This window comes from Erpetoichthys calabaricus, chromosome 2 (assembly GCF_900747795.2).
Source record: "Erpetoichthys calabaricus chromosome 2, fErpCal1.3, whole genome shotgun sequence".
In the NCBI taxonomy this organism is placed as follows: domain Eukaryota; kingdom Metazoa; phylum Chordata; class Cladistia; order Polypteriformes; family Polypteridae; genus Erpetoichthys; species Erpetoichthys calabaricus.
This window is the reverse complement of record NC_041395.2, coordinates 331,272,190-331,291,487: the sequence shown is the minus strand read 5'-3', so window position 1 is coordinate 331,291,487 and position 19,298 is coordinate 331,272,190. Positions and strand designations below refer to the sequence as shown.

The 19,298-nt window shown below is 43.8% G+C and overlaps 1 protein-coding gene and 1 long non-coding RNA gene across 2 annotated transcripts in view; one reads left to right on the top strand and one right to left on the bottom strand.

Moving 5' to 3' along the window:
- The first annotated feature begins 6,841 nt into the window (after positions 1–6,841).
- On the top strand, positions 6,842–8,268 carry LOC127526774 (uncharacterized). Its single transcript, XR_007934208.1, has 2 exons — positions 6,842–7,771; positions 7,803–8,268. It is a non-coding gene; the product is annotated as an uncharacterized LOC127526774 (long non-coding RNA).
- A 169-nt stretch (positions 8,269–8,437) lies between these two features.
- Positions 8,438–19,298, bottom strand: part of ptpn5 (protein tyrosine phosphatase non-receptor type 5) — a 181,501-nt gene continuing 170,640 nt past the window's right edge. Inside the window, exons 13-14 of the mRNA XM_028796021.2 lie at positions 9,297–9,410; positions 8,438–8,845 (exon numbers count right to left, since the gene is read on the bottom strand). Coding sequence (XP_028651854.1) covers positions 8,752–8,845; positions 9,297–9,410 — 208 coding nt within the window. The 3' untranslated portion in view covers positions 8,438–8,751. The remainder of the gene's footprint in view (positions 8,846–9,296; positions 9,411–19,298) is intronic.

The following is a 19,298-nucleotide window of genomic DNA, read 5'->3' as shown; positions in this document are numbered from 1 at the left end:
CTACACTGGGGGTTGTTCTTGCCCGTGTAAGAGTTGAATTTGAACCTGCTCCAATGTACACCTGGCATGTGTCTGAGTCTCATATCCTTTTGAGCTTATACTTAAAAGCTGATGCTGTTATTTTATTATTCACTATGATACATGTACAGTATTTCTTGTTATTTTATATAACCCCTTAAGAGAAATAGATAGATAGATAGATAGATAGATAGATAGATAGATAGATAGATAGATAGATAGATAGATAGATAGATAGATAGATAGATAGATAGATAGATAGATAGATAGATAGATAGATACTTTATTAATCCCAAGGGGAAATTCACATATGTTATATTTATGGCATAACCATTCTTCTATAGTACCAAGTTTCCTGTTTTTGTACCCAGCTGGATCATAATATATATACAGTAAAGGCCATTGTCCTTACTCCCATAGCCATGAAGTGCTTTGAGAGGCTGGTGCTAGAACACATCAAGGACATCATCCCAGACAGTCTGGACCCCCTCCAGTTTGCCTACCGTTGCAACAGGTCCACTGAGGATGCCATCTTCATAACACATCACACCACCCTGTCTCATCTGGAGAACAAGAACTGTTATCCCAGGCTGCTGTTTATGGACTACAGCTCTGCATTTAACACCGTCATTCCATCCCAACTCATCGCTAAACTCCTGGATCTGGGACTTAGCTCTTTACTGTGCAACTGGGTACTGGACTTCCTCACCAGCAAACCTCAGCAAGTGCGTATTGGTGGAAAAACCTCCTCCATCATCACCATCAACACTGGCACCCCACAGGGCAGCGTGCTGAGCCCCCTGCTTTACTCTCTCTACACACATGACTGCATAGCTAAGTACAGCTCTAACACCATCCTCAAGTTTGCTGACAATACCACTGTAATAGGTCTGATCAGCGAGGACGATGAGACGGTCTACAGGGAGCAGGTCAGACTCCTGGCAGAATGATGTCAGGACAACAACCTCACCCTCAACGTTGGTAAAACTAAGGAGATGATTGTGGATTTCTGCAAACAGGCAACAGAGCAGAGCCCCATCTACATCGGAGGTGAGGCTGTGGAGCAGGTCAGCAGCTTTAGGTTCCTTGGAGTCACCCTCACTGATGACCTTAAATGGTCAAGTGACACTGTGGCAGTAGTCAAGAAAGCCCAACAACGCCTCTACTTCCTCAGGAGACTGAGTAAGGCCCGGATGTCCCCCACAACCCTGTGCAGGTGTACTGTGGAATCCATCCTGACAGGATGCATCACATTCTGGTACAGCAACTGCTCAGTTGAGAACTGCAGAGCTTTGCAGCGGGTGGTGAACACAGTACAGCAGATCACGGGCACACAGCTCCCTGCGATCCATGACATCCACACTACAAACTGTCTCAGGAAAGTGAACCGTATCAGACGGACCCCAGCCACCCTGCACTGTCACTTTTCACCCTCTGCCCATCTGGGAAGCGACTAAAGTCCATTCGGACGCACACCTCCAGGTTCAGGAACAGTTTCTACCCAACTGGAATTAGACTCATGAACAATCAGTAACCTTGTGTCACCTCCACTGCTACCTGCACATACACTTCTGCCACTGTCGCTGTTTATTCCTAGGATTCTGGTTTTATTTATTTGCAGTTGTGCTTGAAAGTTTGTGAACCCTTTAGAATTTTCTATATTTCTACATAAATATGACCTAAAACTGCGGATGTTCACTCAAGTCCTAAAAGTAGATAAAGAGAAACCAGTTAAACAAATGAGAAATATTACACTTGGTCATTTATTTATTAAGAAAAATGATTGAATATTACATATTTGTGAGTGGCAAAAGTATGTGAACCTTTGCTTTCAGTATCTGGTGTGACCCCCTTTGCAGCAGTAACTGCAACTAAACGTTTCCTGTAACCGTTGATCAGTCCTGCACACCGGCTTTGAAGAATTTGAGCCCATTCCTCCGTACAGAACAGCTTCAACTCTGGGATGTTGGTGGCTTTCCTCACATTAACTGCTCGCTTCAGGTCCTTCCACAACATTTCGATTGGATGAAGGTCAGGACTTTGACTTGGCCAGTCCAAAACATTAACTTTATTCTTCTTTAACCATTCTTTGGTAGAACGACTTGTGTGCTTAGGGTTGTTGTCTTGCTGCATGACCCACCTTCTCTTGAGATTCAGTTCATGGACAGATGTCCTGACATTTTCCTTTAGACTTCTCTGATATAATTCAGAATTCATTGTTCCATCAATGAAGGCAAGCCGTCCTGGCCCAGATGCAGCAAAACAGGCCCAAACCATGATACTACCACCACCATGTTTCACAGATGGGATAAGGTTCTTATGCTGGAATGCAGTGTTTTCCTTTCTCCAAACATAATGCTTTTCATTTAAACCAAAAAGTTCTATTTTGGTCTCATCCGTCCGCAAAACATTCTTCCAATAGCCTTCTGGTTTGTCCACGTGATCTTTTGCAAACTGCAGACAAGCAGCAATGTTTTTTTTTGTAGAGCAGTGGCTTTCTCCTTGCAACCCTGCCATGCACACCATTGTTGTTGAGTGTTCTCCTGATGGTGGACTCATGAACATGAACATTAGCCAATGTGAGAGAGGCCTTCAGTTGCTTAGGAGTTACCCTGGGGTCCTTTGTGACCTCGCTGACTATTACACGCCTTGCTCTTGGAGTGATCTCTGTTGGTTGACCACTCCTGGAGAGGGTAACAATGGTCTTGAATTTCCTCCATTTGTACACAATCTGTCTGACTGTGGATTGGTGGAGTCCAAACTCTTTAGAGATGGTTTTGTAAGCTTTTCCAGCCTGATGAACATCAACAACTCTTTTTTTGAGGTCCTCAGAAATCTCCTTTGTTTGTGCCATGATACACTTCGACAAACGTGTGTTGTGAAGAGCAGACTTTGATAGATCCCTGCTCTTTAAATAACACAGGGTACCCACTCACACCTGATTGTCATTCCATTGATTGAAAACACCGGACTTGAATTTCACCTTCAAACTAACTGCTAATCCTAGAGGTTCACATACTTTTGCCACTCACAAATATGTAATATTCGATCATTTTCCTTAATAAAAAAATGACCAAGTATAATATTTTTGTCTCATTTGTTTAACTGGTTTCTCTTTATCTACTTTTAGGACTTGAGTGAAAATCTGATGATGTTTTAGGTCATATTTATGCAGAAATATAGAAAATTCTAAAGGGTTCACAAACTTTCAAGCACAACTGTACTTATTTTTATTCATTTATTTATTGTGTTTTTTTTTGTTAATGTTCACTGTCTGCGGGGGCACATGCAAGCAAGCATTTCACTGTATATGGTACTTGTACACATGACAATAAAGAATTGAATTGAATTGAGAAACACTCACTCAGAATATGAACCAATGTAGGAAGCATTTTAAGATAAAGAAGCTTTTATCTGTGGCTCCTCTACATGAGAACCACCCTTTTCCACCCTCTCACAAACATAAGCAGTTTTTAATGTCTGGAAAATATTTGAGATTAAATCACTTAGAGATCTGTACATAGACAACGTCTTTGCTTCCTACTAACAATTGTGTTGACCTAGTGTCCCTAGTGTGTGCTTGGTGTGTGTGTGTGTGCCCTGCGGTGGGTTGGCGCCCTGTCCAGGGATTTGTTCCTGCCTGGCGCCCTGTGTTGGCTGGGATTGGCTCCAGCAGACCCCCGTGACCCTGTGTTAGGATATAGCAGGTTGGATAATGACTGACGGACTGTTTACCCTGAGGTTATAGGGTCACTCAGCAGACACTCATGTTGACTACAGCACCTGGGGGTTTCTTCCATTTGTCATGTGATGTTGTATTCACTCTCAATGCTAGGTCATTGACTGAACCATTTCATTGCCCGTCTTTTTATTGAGCTACTGTATCTAGACTGTGAGGGACATGCAAGTATGGTCTTCGGCTGCATTTAAAATCTTCATTGTAGAATACCGCTTGGAGTTAAGGCTCAATACATTTTGATCACTTCTCATATATTTTTACAGTTGCGCTACAAGCAAATTAAGTGACACGTGTTTAGTGCATACAGGGCTATAGATTGAGTAAGAGGTGGGTGTCTGGGTCCTTAGCCACTACACCACACAGCCTGAACATTGTGTCTGCGGTTGAGAAATGAGCTGCACGAGGACTCCATGTGAGACATGGAGGGACGGACAGAAGGTCAAAAGGAGAGAAGGGGGAACAGTTTGTTGTGTTTTAGTGTTGTGGAAAAATGACTGAGTGAGGCAGCTGAACTACTTGGTTGACAGAAATTAACAGGCTGTATAGTGAGGACTGCAGGCCTGAGCGTTGGAGTTGGGGAGTCCCCTACAGAGCATCTTCAACCTGAGCATGGAACAGGGGAGAGTCCCGAGGCTTTGGAAAACATCTTGCATCACCTCAGTCCCAAAGGTATCATGTCCTAGTGAGTTGAATGACTTCCAGCCTGTCGCTCTGACGTCACATGTGATGAAGACCATGGAGCGGCTGCTGCTTCACCACCGGAGGCCAGAGGTCTGCGACGCCCTCGACCCTCTGCAGTTCGCATACCAGGAGAAGGTGGGAGCGGAGGATGCCATCATCTACATGCTACACCGAACCCTCTCCCACTTGGACAGAGGCAGTGGTGCTGTAAGAATTATGTTTCTGGACTTCTCTAGCGCCTTCAACACCATCCAACCTCTGCTCCTTAGGGACAAGCTGACAGAGATGGGAGTAGATTCATACCTAGTGGCATGGATCGTGGACTATCTTAAAGATAGACCTCAGTATGTGCGTCTTGGGAACTGCACGTCTGACATTGTGGTCAGCAGCATAGGAGCGCCGCAGGGGACTGTACTTTCTCCGGTCCTGTTCAGCCGATATACATCGGACTTCCAATACAACTCGGAGTCCTGCCACGTGCAAAAGTTCGCTGATGACACTGCTGTCGTGGGCTGCATCAGGAGTGGGCAGGAGGAGGAGTATAGGGACCTAATCAAGGACTTTGTCAAATGGTGCGACTCAAACCACCTACAACTGAACACCAGCAAAACCAAGGAGTTGGTAGTGGATTTTAGGAGGACCAGACCCCTCATGGACCCCGTGATCATCAGAGGTGACTGTGTGCAGAGGGTGCAAACCTATAAATACCTGGGAGTGCAGCTGGGTGATAAATTGGACAGGACTGCCAATATTGATGCTCTGTGCAAGAGAGGACAGAGCCGACTATACTTCCTTAGAAGGCTGGTGTCTTTCAATATCTGCAATAAGATGCTGCAGACGTTCTACCAGACGGTTGTGGCGAGCGCCCTCTTCTACGCGGTGGTGTGCTGGGGAGGCAGCATTAAGAAGAAGGACGCCTCACGCCTGGACAAACTGGTGAGGAAGGCAGGCTCTATTGTAGGTACGGAGCTGGACATCTTGACATCTGTGGCAGAGTGACGGGCACTGAGCAGACTCCTGTCAATCATGGAGAATCCACTGAACAGGATCATCTCCAGACAGAGGAGCAGCTTCAGCGACAGACTGCTGTCACCGTCCTGCTCCACTGACAGACTGAGGAGATCGTTCCTCCCTCACACTATGCGACTCTTCAATTCCGCCCGGGGGGGTAAACGTTAACATCATACAAAGTTATTGTCTGTCTGTTATATCTGCATTATTATTACTCTTTAATTTAATATTTTTTTTTGTATCAGTATGCTGCTGCTGGAGTATGTGAATTTCCACTTGGGATTAATAAAGTATCTATCTATCTATCTATCTATCTATCTATCTATCTATCTATCTATCTATCTATCTATCTATCTATCTATCTATCTATCTATCTATCTATCTATCTATCTATCTATCTATAACCTGGATGGAGCAGAACTCTTTAAAATTAAATTGCAACAAAACTGAACTCCTGCAAACTGGCACTAAAGCACTACTTAAGAAAATGAGCTCCTTTTCAGTCACTCTTGACTGTCTGTATACCTGCATTGTTATCACTCTTTAATTTAATATTGTTCTTTATCAGTATACTGCTGCTGGAGTATGTGTATGAGTAACTGGTGGAGTGGTGGCTCTGAGGCTAGCAATTTGCACTGGCACTCAGAAGCTTGGCGGTTCGAATCCCGTAAATGCCAATAGGGACTCTGCTTTGTTGGGCCCTTAACCTGCAATTGCTGAGTGCTTTGAGTAGTGAAAAAAGCGCTATATAAATGCAAAGAATTATTATTATTATTATGTGAATTTCCCCTTGGGATTAATAAAGTATCTATCTATCTGTCTGGTTCTGTAGCAGAATCTGCCTTGTTTTTTCCTATGGTTTTTTTTCATGCTTTTCCTATACTCATCCCTTCCTTCTGTGTGTTGGCATATAAACACTGCTTTTGATATTTGGCACCCTTCACATTTGTTTAAGTCTCAGATAACCCCTTTGGCACCATTTCTTTTGATTGTGATGCAGTTATATGTCATATTATACTTTATTACTTTTATTGTAGGGTGGTGCACTGGGTAGCACTGCTGCCTCACAGTTAGGAGACCCGGGTTCACTTGCCGGGTCCTCCCTGTGTGGAGTTTGCATGTTCTCCCTGTGTCTCCATGGGTTTCCTCCCATAGTCCAAAGACATGCAGCTTAGGTGCACTGGCGATCCTAAATTGTTGGTGTGTGTGTGTGTGTGTATCCTGCAGTGGGTTGGTGCCCTGCCCGGATTTGTTTCCTGCCTTGTGCCCTGTGTTGGCTGGGATTTGCTCCAGCAGAGCCCGTGACCTTGTAGTTAGGATATAGCAGGTTGGGTAATGGATGGATGGATTCCTTTTTTTGAGAAGTGACCTAATCAATGAATTGTATAAATATAGCGCAGAGGACACTTTTTTTCTTTGTAGCATGTGGCTAACATATAATGCACTTGTTACCTCTTCGGAGATTTAGATAAAGAATAACGATTGACGCTTTCTCCTGCCTGTGTTTTATTGCTTAAATCGAGGCATTCCAGTGGGGTTTGGGGTGTCTGTATTCATAATTTTCTTCCACACCCGGCACATGATGCTTGCTGTGATAGGCTATAGCTGCCTTGCGAGTCTACTCAGGATAAGCAGGTTTGAAAATGGACGGAGAGATGGATTGAACAGACGTCTACCAGGTTGGATTCAATGTTATAATTTTTTTTTTTTTGCCATTTACACAGTAAAGAGAAACATTTGGATACGTTAAAGAGAAACGAGAAACTGAGTCACATGAACCCGGCGGCATTGATATTGTTAGAATTGCTATTCTTCCGGAACCAGGGTTCCCATAGTTGTATTCCATGTATTTTTTTGATGTGTACACAGCTGGAAAGTCCCATCAATGCTGGGTGTGTCCAAAAAAAAAAAATCAGAAGTGGGTCAGGTGACACTGGTTGTGTCGACGCAAACAATCAGCCCGCATTCTCCGAATCATCGTCGCTCTGGAATGGAAGTCCCCAAGGTTGTGTTCCACGTGTGTGTTTTAGACACACAAATCGGACCCCCGATCTGGTGAGACTGGTTTTGTCCACACCGTCTGCAGCTTTGCACCTTTCAGAATCAGTTCTGTTTTGGAATGGAGATCCACAAAGTTGTCTGAGCACCGAAAATCAGAACTGGTGTCAGTACGATATCGGAGAATCTTCACTAAGTTGGGTTCCATGTGTTTTTATTTTTATTTATTTTTGTTGGATCCCCAAAAAGCTGGAATCTGATTGGGTGAAACCGTTAATGTCCATAAAGTCTGCAGTCCAATCAGTGGCCACAAATTGCAACAGGGTTGGTGGTAACTGCTGTAAGGGGCTGGCAGGTTCAAACCCTCGACTCGTCACATTGGGGGACCCCTGAACGAGCCAGGTAGCCCACTGACAATACGTTTGGGATGGCATTCACAATGAAAGGTGCTACATAAAACAACATTTGTTGCTTTTTCTACATATTTTTTTTTTTCTACTTTCTTGGACGTTACAAATTGGCAGCATGGCCTGCCTGGCGCTGCAAAGCCTCTGGAGTGTGCAGCATGAGGGAAGCAGACAGACAAACACAGAGTAAGGCCATTGTGTGCAAGTCGACCAAGTTCAGGCGGAAATGCAGATGACGCAGCTTAAAGAAATTCTCAAAATGACAGCAAGTGTCCTCCTCGACCCGCCCGTCACCTTCCCGTCACGGACCGCCTTTGCTCGCGTAATCACATCCATGCAGTGCGGTCTTCTTGGAGTATGGAGGGCAGAAGGGTCTCGAATGAAATCCTCCACCAAAAAAAAAATAAAAAAGAATCTTTAATTAATTAATTAATTTTTTCATCTCTTGTTCTTCTAAAAGTTTGGTTGTTTTCTTGCCATGACTGGGGAGACATCATTTGTGCACCTCAAAAGCAGGTCTTCATCTCTGTCCCTGTTCCTCGTCTACGCCTCACTTTGACAAAGCGTATTTTTCTTTTTCAATCAAATCAGAAGCATTACGCAGGGAGAGTGAAACAAAAAGAAAAAGAAATAGAAAAAAGAAAGCATTGATTCTCTTCTGTGTCATCTAGTACGATGGAGGACTCTCGTCTCTTAGATAAAGCCATCTGGTGACCCTCTTGCTGTCCACCTCACTTGTCATGAGAGTGTAAAACGAAGACGATGAGAAGCTTTGGGGTCCACACCCCCGGTCAAGTCTCTGTGGATGACTGTCGTTCACCAAGAAGCCGGCTGCGTTTGAGTCCTTTTCCCAGAAATCCCTTTGGCTGTAGAAGAAGGCGGCTGCCCTGCTGCTTCTTATTCCTCTACTTGGCAAGACAGTTGCTTTTCATACAGGCTGAGGACGTGGTGGACAAACTGGTACTGCTCGCAGGTCTGGATCATCCCTCCTCTGGAAAAGACAAAGAGAAGACTTCGTTTTAACAGGGACGATCAGCTGCCTGCGCTCTTAGTCAGGAGAGAATCCGCGATGGCCGTCTGTCTGACGCCTCAGCAGTGCCCGTACTAGCTTTTTAGTGTACCAAATGACTGTTCGATACCTAACCCATGCGGCTGGGTCCCCCCCACCCACCCCTTTATGATCTGTCCCGTAGTCAACCTCCTAATTCGCCTTAATTGGGGTGCCGGCCTTACGCCTCAGGAACATTCCCTGACCCCCACCCAGCTCCACTACTACCCTCTGGCTCCTTGTGTTCCTCATTTATATTGCATTGGCACACTGCACCTGTCATCTGACTTACCAGAATGATGACACCTTTATTCAAAGACCTCCTGACTCTCACTGCTTGCCGTTTATTCTCTGATACGACAAAAAGCACCGAGGCAGGACGCCACAGTCTTACCGGTCCAAGCGCAGCTGGCAGGTTGTCTTTAGGATATCCACGACGCCTTCGTTCTTGAGCTGCTTACAGCAAATGGAGGTGGCAATGAAACAGCCAGTCCGTCCGATTCCTGCACTGTAAAGATAAAGACAAGTTGATAGTTCAGGAGAACTTACAACAGAGCTGCCTGAAACCAATAGCTTTTGTGGATGACCCTGAGCCTTTGAACCCTGTAAACATTCATCTGTTTGTCTGTTTACTTACATTTTTCATTCTCTAGTATCTTTTCCTCCTTAATGAAAGAATAAGTGTCTGTGTGTCTGTCTGGTTCCTAGTCTCTGCCATTCCAACAGATGGGTTATCACTAACCTTTGTAGCAATAAAATGCACTACTTTTGTCATTCCAGCAGATGGCGAATCACAAACGTTAACACTGCTTTGCAGAATCCCATACCAAATAGCATATAACAGTGACATAAGTACTGCATTTGTCATTCCAACAGATAGATAGATAGATAGATAGATAGATAGATAGATATATAGATAGATAGATAGATAGATAGATAGATAGATAGATAGATAGATAGATAGATAGATAGATAGATAGATACTTTATTAATCCCAAGGGGAAATTCACATTTTTTTTTAATTTTTTTTTTTAGATAAAAAAATAGATGGAGCATCACAAACATTAACATGGCTTTTAAGAATCCCATGCCAAATAGCATATAACAGTGACATAAGTACTGCATTTGTTATTCCAACAGATGGAGCATCACAAACATTAACACTGCTTTTAAGAATCCCATACCAAATAGCATATAAAAGTGACATAAGTACTGCATTTGTCATTCCAACAGATAGATAGATAGATAGATAGATAGATAGATAGATAGATAGATAGATAGATAGATAGATAGATAGATAGATAGATAGATAGATAGATAGATATGAAAGGCACTATATAATAGATAGATAGATAGATAGATAGATAGATAGATAGATAGATAGATATGAAAGGCACTATATAATAGATAGATAGATATGGAAAGGCACTATATAATAATTATAAAATTACATGATAGATAGATAGATAGATAGATAGATAGATAGATAGATAGATAGATAGACAGATAGATAGATAGATAGATAGATAGATAGATAGATAGATAGATATGAAAGGCACTATATAATAGTTAGATAGATAGATAGATAGATAGATATGAAAGGCACTATATAATAGATAGATAGATAGATAGATAGATAGATAGATAGATAGATAGATAGATAGATAGATAGATAGATATGGAAGGCACCATATAATAGATAGATAGATATGGAAAGGCACTATATAATAATTATAAAATTACATGATAGATAGATTTATCTATCTTTATCTATCTTTATTAATCCCAAGGGGAAATTCACATTTTTTTTTTTTTTAGATAAAAAAATAGATGGAGCATCACAAACATTAACACGGCTTTTAGGAATCCCATACCAAATAGCATATTACAGTGACATAAGTACTGCATTTTCCATTCCAACAGATGGAGCATCACAAACATTAACACTGCTTTTAAGAATCCCATGCCAAATAGCATATAACAGTGGCATAAGTACTGCATTTGTCATTCCAACGGATGGAGCATCACAAACATCCATCCATCCATTCATTATCCAACCTGCTATATCCTAACTAAAAGGTCACGGGGGTCTGCTGGAACCAATCCCAGCCAACACAAGGCGCAAGGCAGGAAACAAACTCCTGGCAGGGCACCAGCCCACCACAGATCACAAACATACATAGTAATGTATTTTATTACTGCAAACATTAACACTGCTTTTAGGAATCCCATACTAAACAGCATATAACCTAGACATATGCATTACATTTGTCATTCCAACAGATGGCACATCACAAACATAAACACCGGAAAAACTCCAGATGCCCAACAATCTTCTTCTGGCAGAACTTCCTGGTGTGGAAGAAGTGCTGCCAAACAGGACCCTGTAAACGTACAGGCACCCCCTGGGTGGTGGCCACAGGCCCTAGCAGGGTTGAGCTTCCATGCTCCAAACCCATGGCCCCACTGTAAGCCAAGGGGGCTGACCTTTATCGGTCTGGGGAAGACAATATCTGCAATAAACCCACCCCCCCGGTCCTTCTGTGTCGAAAGGCGTCCCGGCCAGGTAAGTGCCCTGGCGGTCGGTCACACTGGCTAAAGGTTCTCTGGGAAAAGTTTCCATTTTCTAATTAAAACATTTAAACTACTATTAAGCTTTGTAGGTGTTCATTTAAACCATCAGCCTTATTTAGTTACAGTTTTACCAAGGTAGTTCCATAAATATATACATTTCATTTATGTTACAAAAATAAATTGAGTAATATGATGACAGAATTCAATGAGATTGAAGGAAAAATATCCATAAATATTTACCGATGATTCCTATTTACCACATCTTCTCTAAGATATGCAAATTATGCAGTCAATCGATGCACAACCTCATTGAGTTTTACCAGCGAGAGACGGCCTGTGGAGGACATGTACTGTATAGTGTGCCAAGAGTGAACGTCATAGATGGTGGTGAATAACGGAGAGCGATATTTGCTCACGGTGGCACAGTGGTAGCACTGCTGCCTCGCAGTAAGGAGACCTGGGTTCGCTTCCCAGGTCCTCCCTGCGTGGAGTTTGCATGTTCTCCCTGTGTCTGTGTGGGTTTCCTCCCACAGTCCAAAGACATGCAGGTTAGGTGCATTGGTGATCCTAACCCTAGTGTGTTATTGCTGTGTGTTTGTGTGCCCTGTGGTAGGCTGACACCCTGCCCCGGGATTTGTTCCTTCCTTGCACCCTGTGCTGGGTGGGATTGGCTCCAGCAGACCCCTGTGTTAGGATATAGTGGGTTGGAAAATGACTGACTGACTGATATTTGCTCAGCATCAACACAAGTTTCAGTGGTTAGAATCTGGATTAAAACAGCCTTGATTGGATGCAGTCCTGTTGCCTTTTTTGATTGTTTCATTTTATTTTGCTGCATCTGTGTGTCCTATGTTATGCCAGTTTGAGGATTATTATTATTACCATCTGTTTTTTTGCCCCCCAGTAAGGTTTGGAAGACCACCCGTAATAGTGGTGGCTTGTGTAGGTCATTGGACATTAATACTAAACAACATGATTAGACTAATGGGAATCAGACAGTCGTCCTGAGTCTGAATGTCACCATATGTCATATAATAATAATTCTTTGTATAAGCGCTCAGCAATTGCAGGTTAAGGGCCTTGCTCAAGGGCCCAACAGAGCAGAGTCCCTACTGGCATTTACAGGATTCGAACCGGCAACCTTCCGATTGCCAGTACAGATGCCTAGCCTCAGAGCCAGCACTCCACCTGTAATTTATATGTCACCCCCCCACCTCCAGTTTTGCTGCCCCAGTTCACCTAAATGGTAGAGCTGGCCCTGAGTAGGAGTCCAGTCAAAAGAAGAATCTGGTTGGTAAGAAAAGCCACAACCAGACGTGGCCCACGGGACTGACCCTGACAGGCACTGGTCCAGCTCATAATGGGTCTCGGACTAACACCACTGACCCTGGGGGGATTACTTGAGGATCACAGGGGGGTTGCTTTTGGGCATTCCTAGTGTTCTCCTGTGTAATAAAAAAAAAAGAATAATAAGCTTTTCAAGAATTATTCATGTGTAAATGTCCATTTTCTCCCCTCTCCTTTCTGCCCTGGCGCCCACCCGGACTCAAAGATATTGAACCTGAACGTTTACAGCTAAAGGGGACCCTGGGGTGAGCTGTTGAGGAGCAGCGAGCGCGAGACAAGAGATGAGTCAGCCTGCGCCTCAAGCGCTTTCTCTTCTCCTCTGTATTGTTCTCCTCATTAGACACTTGTGTTTTTTTTTTTTTTCCCAGAGGCAAGGTTGGCGCAACCCAGGTGGCTGAGGCACAGCTCTGTTCTCTGCCAGGATCTTTGTGACGCCAAAGGCGAAAATCATAATGAACACAGAGAATGGAAATGTGAAATGTGGCTACATAATATTAACATCTCCCAAAGGCTGACCAAAATAGAACAAGCAGGTAAAATTAGGGCCATCAACCGCAGCAGCAGAAGCAGCAGCACTTCAGGGGGGCCGCAGGAATACAAGAGCATCTGGACTGTGGAGTTTTCGTGTTTCCACAGTGGAATCCAATGACCGGCTGTCACCTCCTCGAGTGTCGATGTTACGTCTGGTGATGGAATGGCAGCCAACAACTAACAGAGCAAGGATGCTGCTGCCCCTTCAATTATCATGCAGTCCATCCATCCTCTTCTGCTTATCCAAGGTCGGGTTGCAGGGGCAGCAGCTTGAGCAGAGATGCCCAGACTTCCCTCTCCCCGGCCACTTCTTCTAGCTCTTCCGGGAGAATCCCGAGGTGTTCCCAGGCCAGCCGGAAGACATAGTCCCTCCAGCATGTCCTGGGTCTTCCCCGGGGCCTCCTCCCGGTTGGACATGCCCGGAACACCTCACCAGGGAGGCGTCCAGGAGGCATCCTGATCAGATGCCCGAGCCACCTCATCTGACTCCTCTCGATGCGGAGGAGCAGCGGCTCTACTCTGAGCCCCTCCCGGATGACTGAGCTTCTCACCCTATCTTTAATGGAGAGCCCAGACACCCTGCGGAGGAAACTCATTTCAGCCGCTTGTATTCGCGATCTCGTTCTTTCGGTCACTACCCATAGCTCATGACCATAGGTGAGGGTAGGAACATAGATCGACTGGTAAATTGAGAGCTTTGCCTTATGGCTCAGCTCCTTTTTCACCACGACAGACTGATGCAGAGCCTGCATTACTGCAGACGCCGCACCGATCCACCGATCTCACGCTCCATTTTTCCCTCACTCGTGAACAAGACCCCGAGATACTTGAACTCCTCCACTTGAGGCAGGATCTCACTACCACCCTGAGAGGGCACTCCACCCTTTTTTGGCTGAGGACCATGGTCTCGGATTTGGAGGTGCTGATTCCCATCCAAGCCGCTTCACACTCAGCTGCGAACCGATCCAGAGAGAGCTGAAGATCACGGCCTGATGAAGCAAACACGACAACATCATCTGCAAAAAGCAGTGACCCAATCCTGAGTCCACCAAACCAGACCCCCTCAACACCCTGGCTGTGCCTAGAAATTCTGTCCATAAAAGTTATGAACAGAATCGGTGACAAAGGGCAGCCCTGGCGGAGTCCAACTCTCACTGGAAACGGGTTTGACTTACTGCCAGCAATGCGGACCAAGCTCTGACACCAGTTGTACAAGGACCGAACAGCCCTTATCAGGGGGGCTGGTACTCCATACTCTCGGAGCACCCCCCACAGGATTCCCGAGGGACACAGTCGAATGCCTTTTCCAAGTCCACAAAACACATGTAGACTGGTTGGGCGAACTCCCATGCACCCTCCATGCATCATCTATCATGCAGTGAAAACGTATAAAATGCAGTGACGTACAAAAGTATTCAGACATCCTAATTTTCTCCATACCAAACTATTTGCCCACATATTTATCCATTCAGAATTTCTAATGTGAACTCTTATGCAGTAACAATACTTTTCCAAAATCCAAAGAAATCATTTTCTGTAGATATTTAACTGAAGAAGAAAAACTTCAAAGTGAGAGTTTGTCACGAGCGAAACTCTCGTGGTGTTTAAATCCAGGAAGGAGTACGATACACTCAGCGGCCACTTTATTGGGTACGCCTGGCTAGTACCGGGTTGGACCCCCTTTTGCCCATAGAACCGATGTCATTCTTCATGGCATGGATTCACCAAGGTGCTGGAAACATTCCTCAGGGATTGTGGTCCACATTGACGTGATAGCATCAGAGTTGCTGCAGATTTGTTGTCTGCACATCCACAATGCAAATCTCCTATTCCACCACATCCCAAAGGTGCTTTATTGGATTGAGTTCTGGTGACTGTGGAGGCCATTTGAGCCCAGTGAACTCATCGTCATGTTCAAGAAACCAGTAAGAGGTGATCTTAGCTTTGTGACATGACGCTTTCTCCTGCTGGAAGTAGCCACCAGAAGATGGGGACACTGCGGTCACAAAGGGATGGACGTGATCAGCAACAACACTCAGGTAGGCTGTGACATTTAAATGATGCTCAGTTGGCACTAAAGGGCCCAAAGTGTGCCTGGAAAATACCCCCCACACCATTACACCACCACCAGTAGCCTGAACCATTGATACAAGGCAGGATGGATCCCTGCTTTCATGTTGTTGATGCCAAATTCTGATCCTACTATCCGAATGTCACAGCAGAAATCGAGGCTCATCAGACCAGGCAATGTTTTCCCAATCTTCTGTTGTCCAATTTTGGTGAGCCCGTGAGAATTGAAGTCCTATTTGCCTGTTCTTATCTGACAAGAGTGGCACCTGCTGTGGTCTCCTGCTGCTGTAGCCCACCTGCTTCAAGGATTGACGTGTTGTGTGGTTAGAAATGCCCTTCTGCACACCTCGGTTGTAACGAGTGCTTATTTGAGTTCCTGTTGCCTTTCTACCAGTTCAGATCAGTCTGGCCATTCTCCTCCAACCTCTCGCATCAACAAGACATTTTCACCCAGAGAACTGCCGCTCACTGATATTTTCCCTTTTCCAGACCATTCCCTGTAAACCCTAGAGATGGTTGTGCATAAAAATGCCAGTAGATCAGCAGTTTCTGAAATACTCAGACCATCCCGTCTGGCACTAACAACCAGGCCACACTCAAAGTCACTTCAGTTCCCTTTCTTCCCCATTCTGATGCTCGGTTTGAACTTCAGCAGGTCATCTTGTCAATGTCTACAGGCCAAAATGCATTGCGTTGCTGCTATGTGATTGGTTGATTAGATAGATAGATAGATAGATAGATAGATAGATAGATAGATAGATAGATAGATAGATAGATAGATAGATAGATAGATAGATACTTTATTAATCCCAAGGGGAAATTCACATTAATTATTATTAATAATGAATTAATGAATTAATTATTATTAAATAATTGTGTTGTACCTAATAAAGTGGCCTCTGAGTGTAGGCCTCTATTAATGAAAGAAATAATAATGCATTATGATATTGCAATAAACTCTAACACTTTACTGTAATGTATTCACTTTCCAAGTACTACGTAATGACTACCGTATACACTCGCGTATAAGTTGGGTGTTGAAACCCAAAAAATCGATCATAAAATCAGACCCTGACTTATACACCCATTTAAAAATACACTTAATTAATTAATTTTTTTTACATCTTTTCGCTTCCTCCAATCTCACATCAGTTTCTCAGACACATTGAATTTTGTTGCAGCAGTGTAGTTACCAATTTCTTTCGCCACTTCAACGACATTTAATTTAAAACCAGCTTCATATTTTCTTCTGATCGAACGCTCCATCGTAGATAAGGGATGCTCTTACGAAAAAAGGTGTATGAGGGGGTGAGATACAAAAAACACAAAACAGTGCAAACGTTGCTTTGGAATAGTTCGGGTATCACCGTGTGGTCACGTAGGCACAATACATAGAAAACAAAAGGCCGTGTGCTCTGTGGTTACTCTCTCAGGTGGGTATTAGCATATCATAATCTCTTGGACCAATAGTGTGAGTTTTCCACATTTGACTTATACAACTGACATTATAAATACCGGAAATTATACGATAAAATCAAGCCCTGACTTATCCGTGGGAGAACTTAAACGCAAGTATATACGGTAATTGAATTCATTGACGTACAGAGCAAAAATTATGAAAATATTGTAACTGTGCAAATACTTTCGGACTTGACTGCATATATATATATATATATATATATATATATTCTGACAGTTTACAGGTCCCCTTGACCTCTTGAACCCTCAGACCAAACGTCAGACACCAGATAAAAATCCAAAATGTTATTTATTATAATAATAAGATAATAAATGTGCACAAAGCACCCTCCACTCCACAATACTTAATAAATCAATAATCACTAATCACAATCCTCCACTCCCAGACGCGTTGCCACCCTTCCACCCAGCTCAGCTCGTCCGTCTGGGATTTCCCAGAGTCCTTTATAGTCCGTGACCTGGAAGTGTTTCTGTCCCTCAGACCATGTGACTTTCTATCATTTCCGGGTCAGGTAAAAACTTCTTTTCTTCATCAGCCCGGAAGCATTTTATTTCTTTCAACCATGTGACTAGGATTTACTTCCGGGCTGTATAGAAAATAAACTTGTCTGTGTCTCCCTGCAGCGTCCCCTGGCGGCCCTGATGTTATCCAGCAGGGCTGTGTATTAGAACTCCATAGTCCATGATGCCCTGCTGGAATTTGGGGCATCTCCATGTTGCAAGGAGGGCTCCATCTAGCAGCCTTGGGGTATTATTATTATGGCCGGCCATATCCCACAATATATATATGCATATATATATATATATATATATATTCATGACATTCGTAGTCTGAATCACAATCTGATTGTATGGGTGGTTACCTACCAGGTAACGCTTGTGGTTGGTGAGCAAGTCGGCTAACATCCGCCATGGTGCCCTCTTTCAGTTGCGAGAAGCAGATCATAGAATGGTTGAAAATAGTTTACTGTCAAATAATGCAAAGAGTACGCGACATGTGTTTTGCCCTAATTCTGGGCTCATCAGGCGTACACACTCACTGCACTCCCTCTCGGGAATCGAACCTCGGACAAATTAGGGCGAAACATGTGTCGCGTACTCTTTGCATTATTTGACAGTAAAACTATTTTCAACCATTCTATGATCTGCTTCTCGCAACTGAAAGAGGGCACCATGGCGGATGTCAAATGAACGAACCACTCGCCGTGGCGCAACGTTAGGGGCTTCGCCTCTAGCGCCGAGGTTCGATTCCAGAGAGGGAGTGCAGTGAGTGTGTACGCCTGATTAGCCCAGAATTAGGGCGAAACACGTGTCGCGTACTCTTTGCATTATTTGACAGAAAAATTATTTTCAACCATATATACAGTATATGGTTGAAACCATATATATATGTTGACTGCATATATATACTGTCTCGTCTCGCAGAACGTGAGTTCTTGATAGTTTTTAGTTCATAATTTGAAAATGGAATAAGAATCTGAAAATCTAACAACATCACATTAAAGTTTGATAAATCCTAAAAGGAATGATACCAAACATAATAATAATTTGAAAACCCACACACATCGCTCCAGAAACTCCTTTCTTCCTAGTGCCATACGACTTTTCAATAAGAAATATTGGAGATAATGTTTAAGGTCTGCGGTGGGTTGGCACCCTGCCCAGGATTGGTTCCTGCCTTGTGCCCTGTGTTGGCTGGGATTGGCTCCAGCAGACCCCCGTGACCCTGTGTTCGGATTCAGCGGGTTGGACAATGGATGGATGGATGTTTAAGGTTTTGATATACAGTAATCCCTCCTCCATCGCGGGGGTTGCGTTCCAGAGCCACCCGCAAAATAAGAAAATCCGCGAAGTAGAAACCATATGTTTATATGGTTATTTTTATATTGTCATGCTTGGGTCACAGATTTGCACAGAAACACAGGAGGTTGTAGAGAGACAGGAACGTTATTCAAACACTGCAAACAAACATTTGTCTTTTTTCAAAAGTTTAAACTGTGCTCCATGACAAGACAGAGATGACAGTTCCGTCTCACAATTAAAAGAATGCAAACATATCTTCGTCTTCAAAGGAGTGCGCATCAGGAGCAGATCATGTCACAGAGATAGAAAAAAGTAAACAAATCAATAGGGCTGTTTGGCTTAAGTATGCTAAGCACCGCGGCACAAAGCTGTTGAAGGCGGCAGCTCACACCCCCTCCGTCAGGAGCAGACAAAGAGAGAGGGAGAGAGAGAGAGAGATAGAGAGAGACAGAGTTTGTTTTTCAAGCACAAATCAATACGTGCCCTTCGAGCTTTTAAGTATGCGAAGCACTGTGCAGCATGTCGTTTCAGGAAGCAGCTGCACAGAAGGTAGTAACGTGAAGATAATCTTTCAGCATTTTTAGACGAGCGT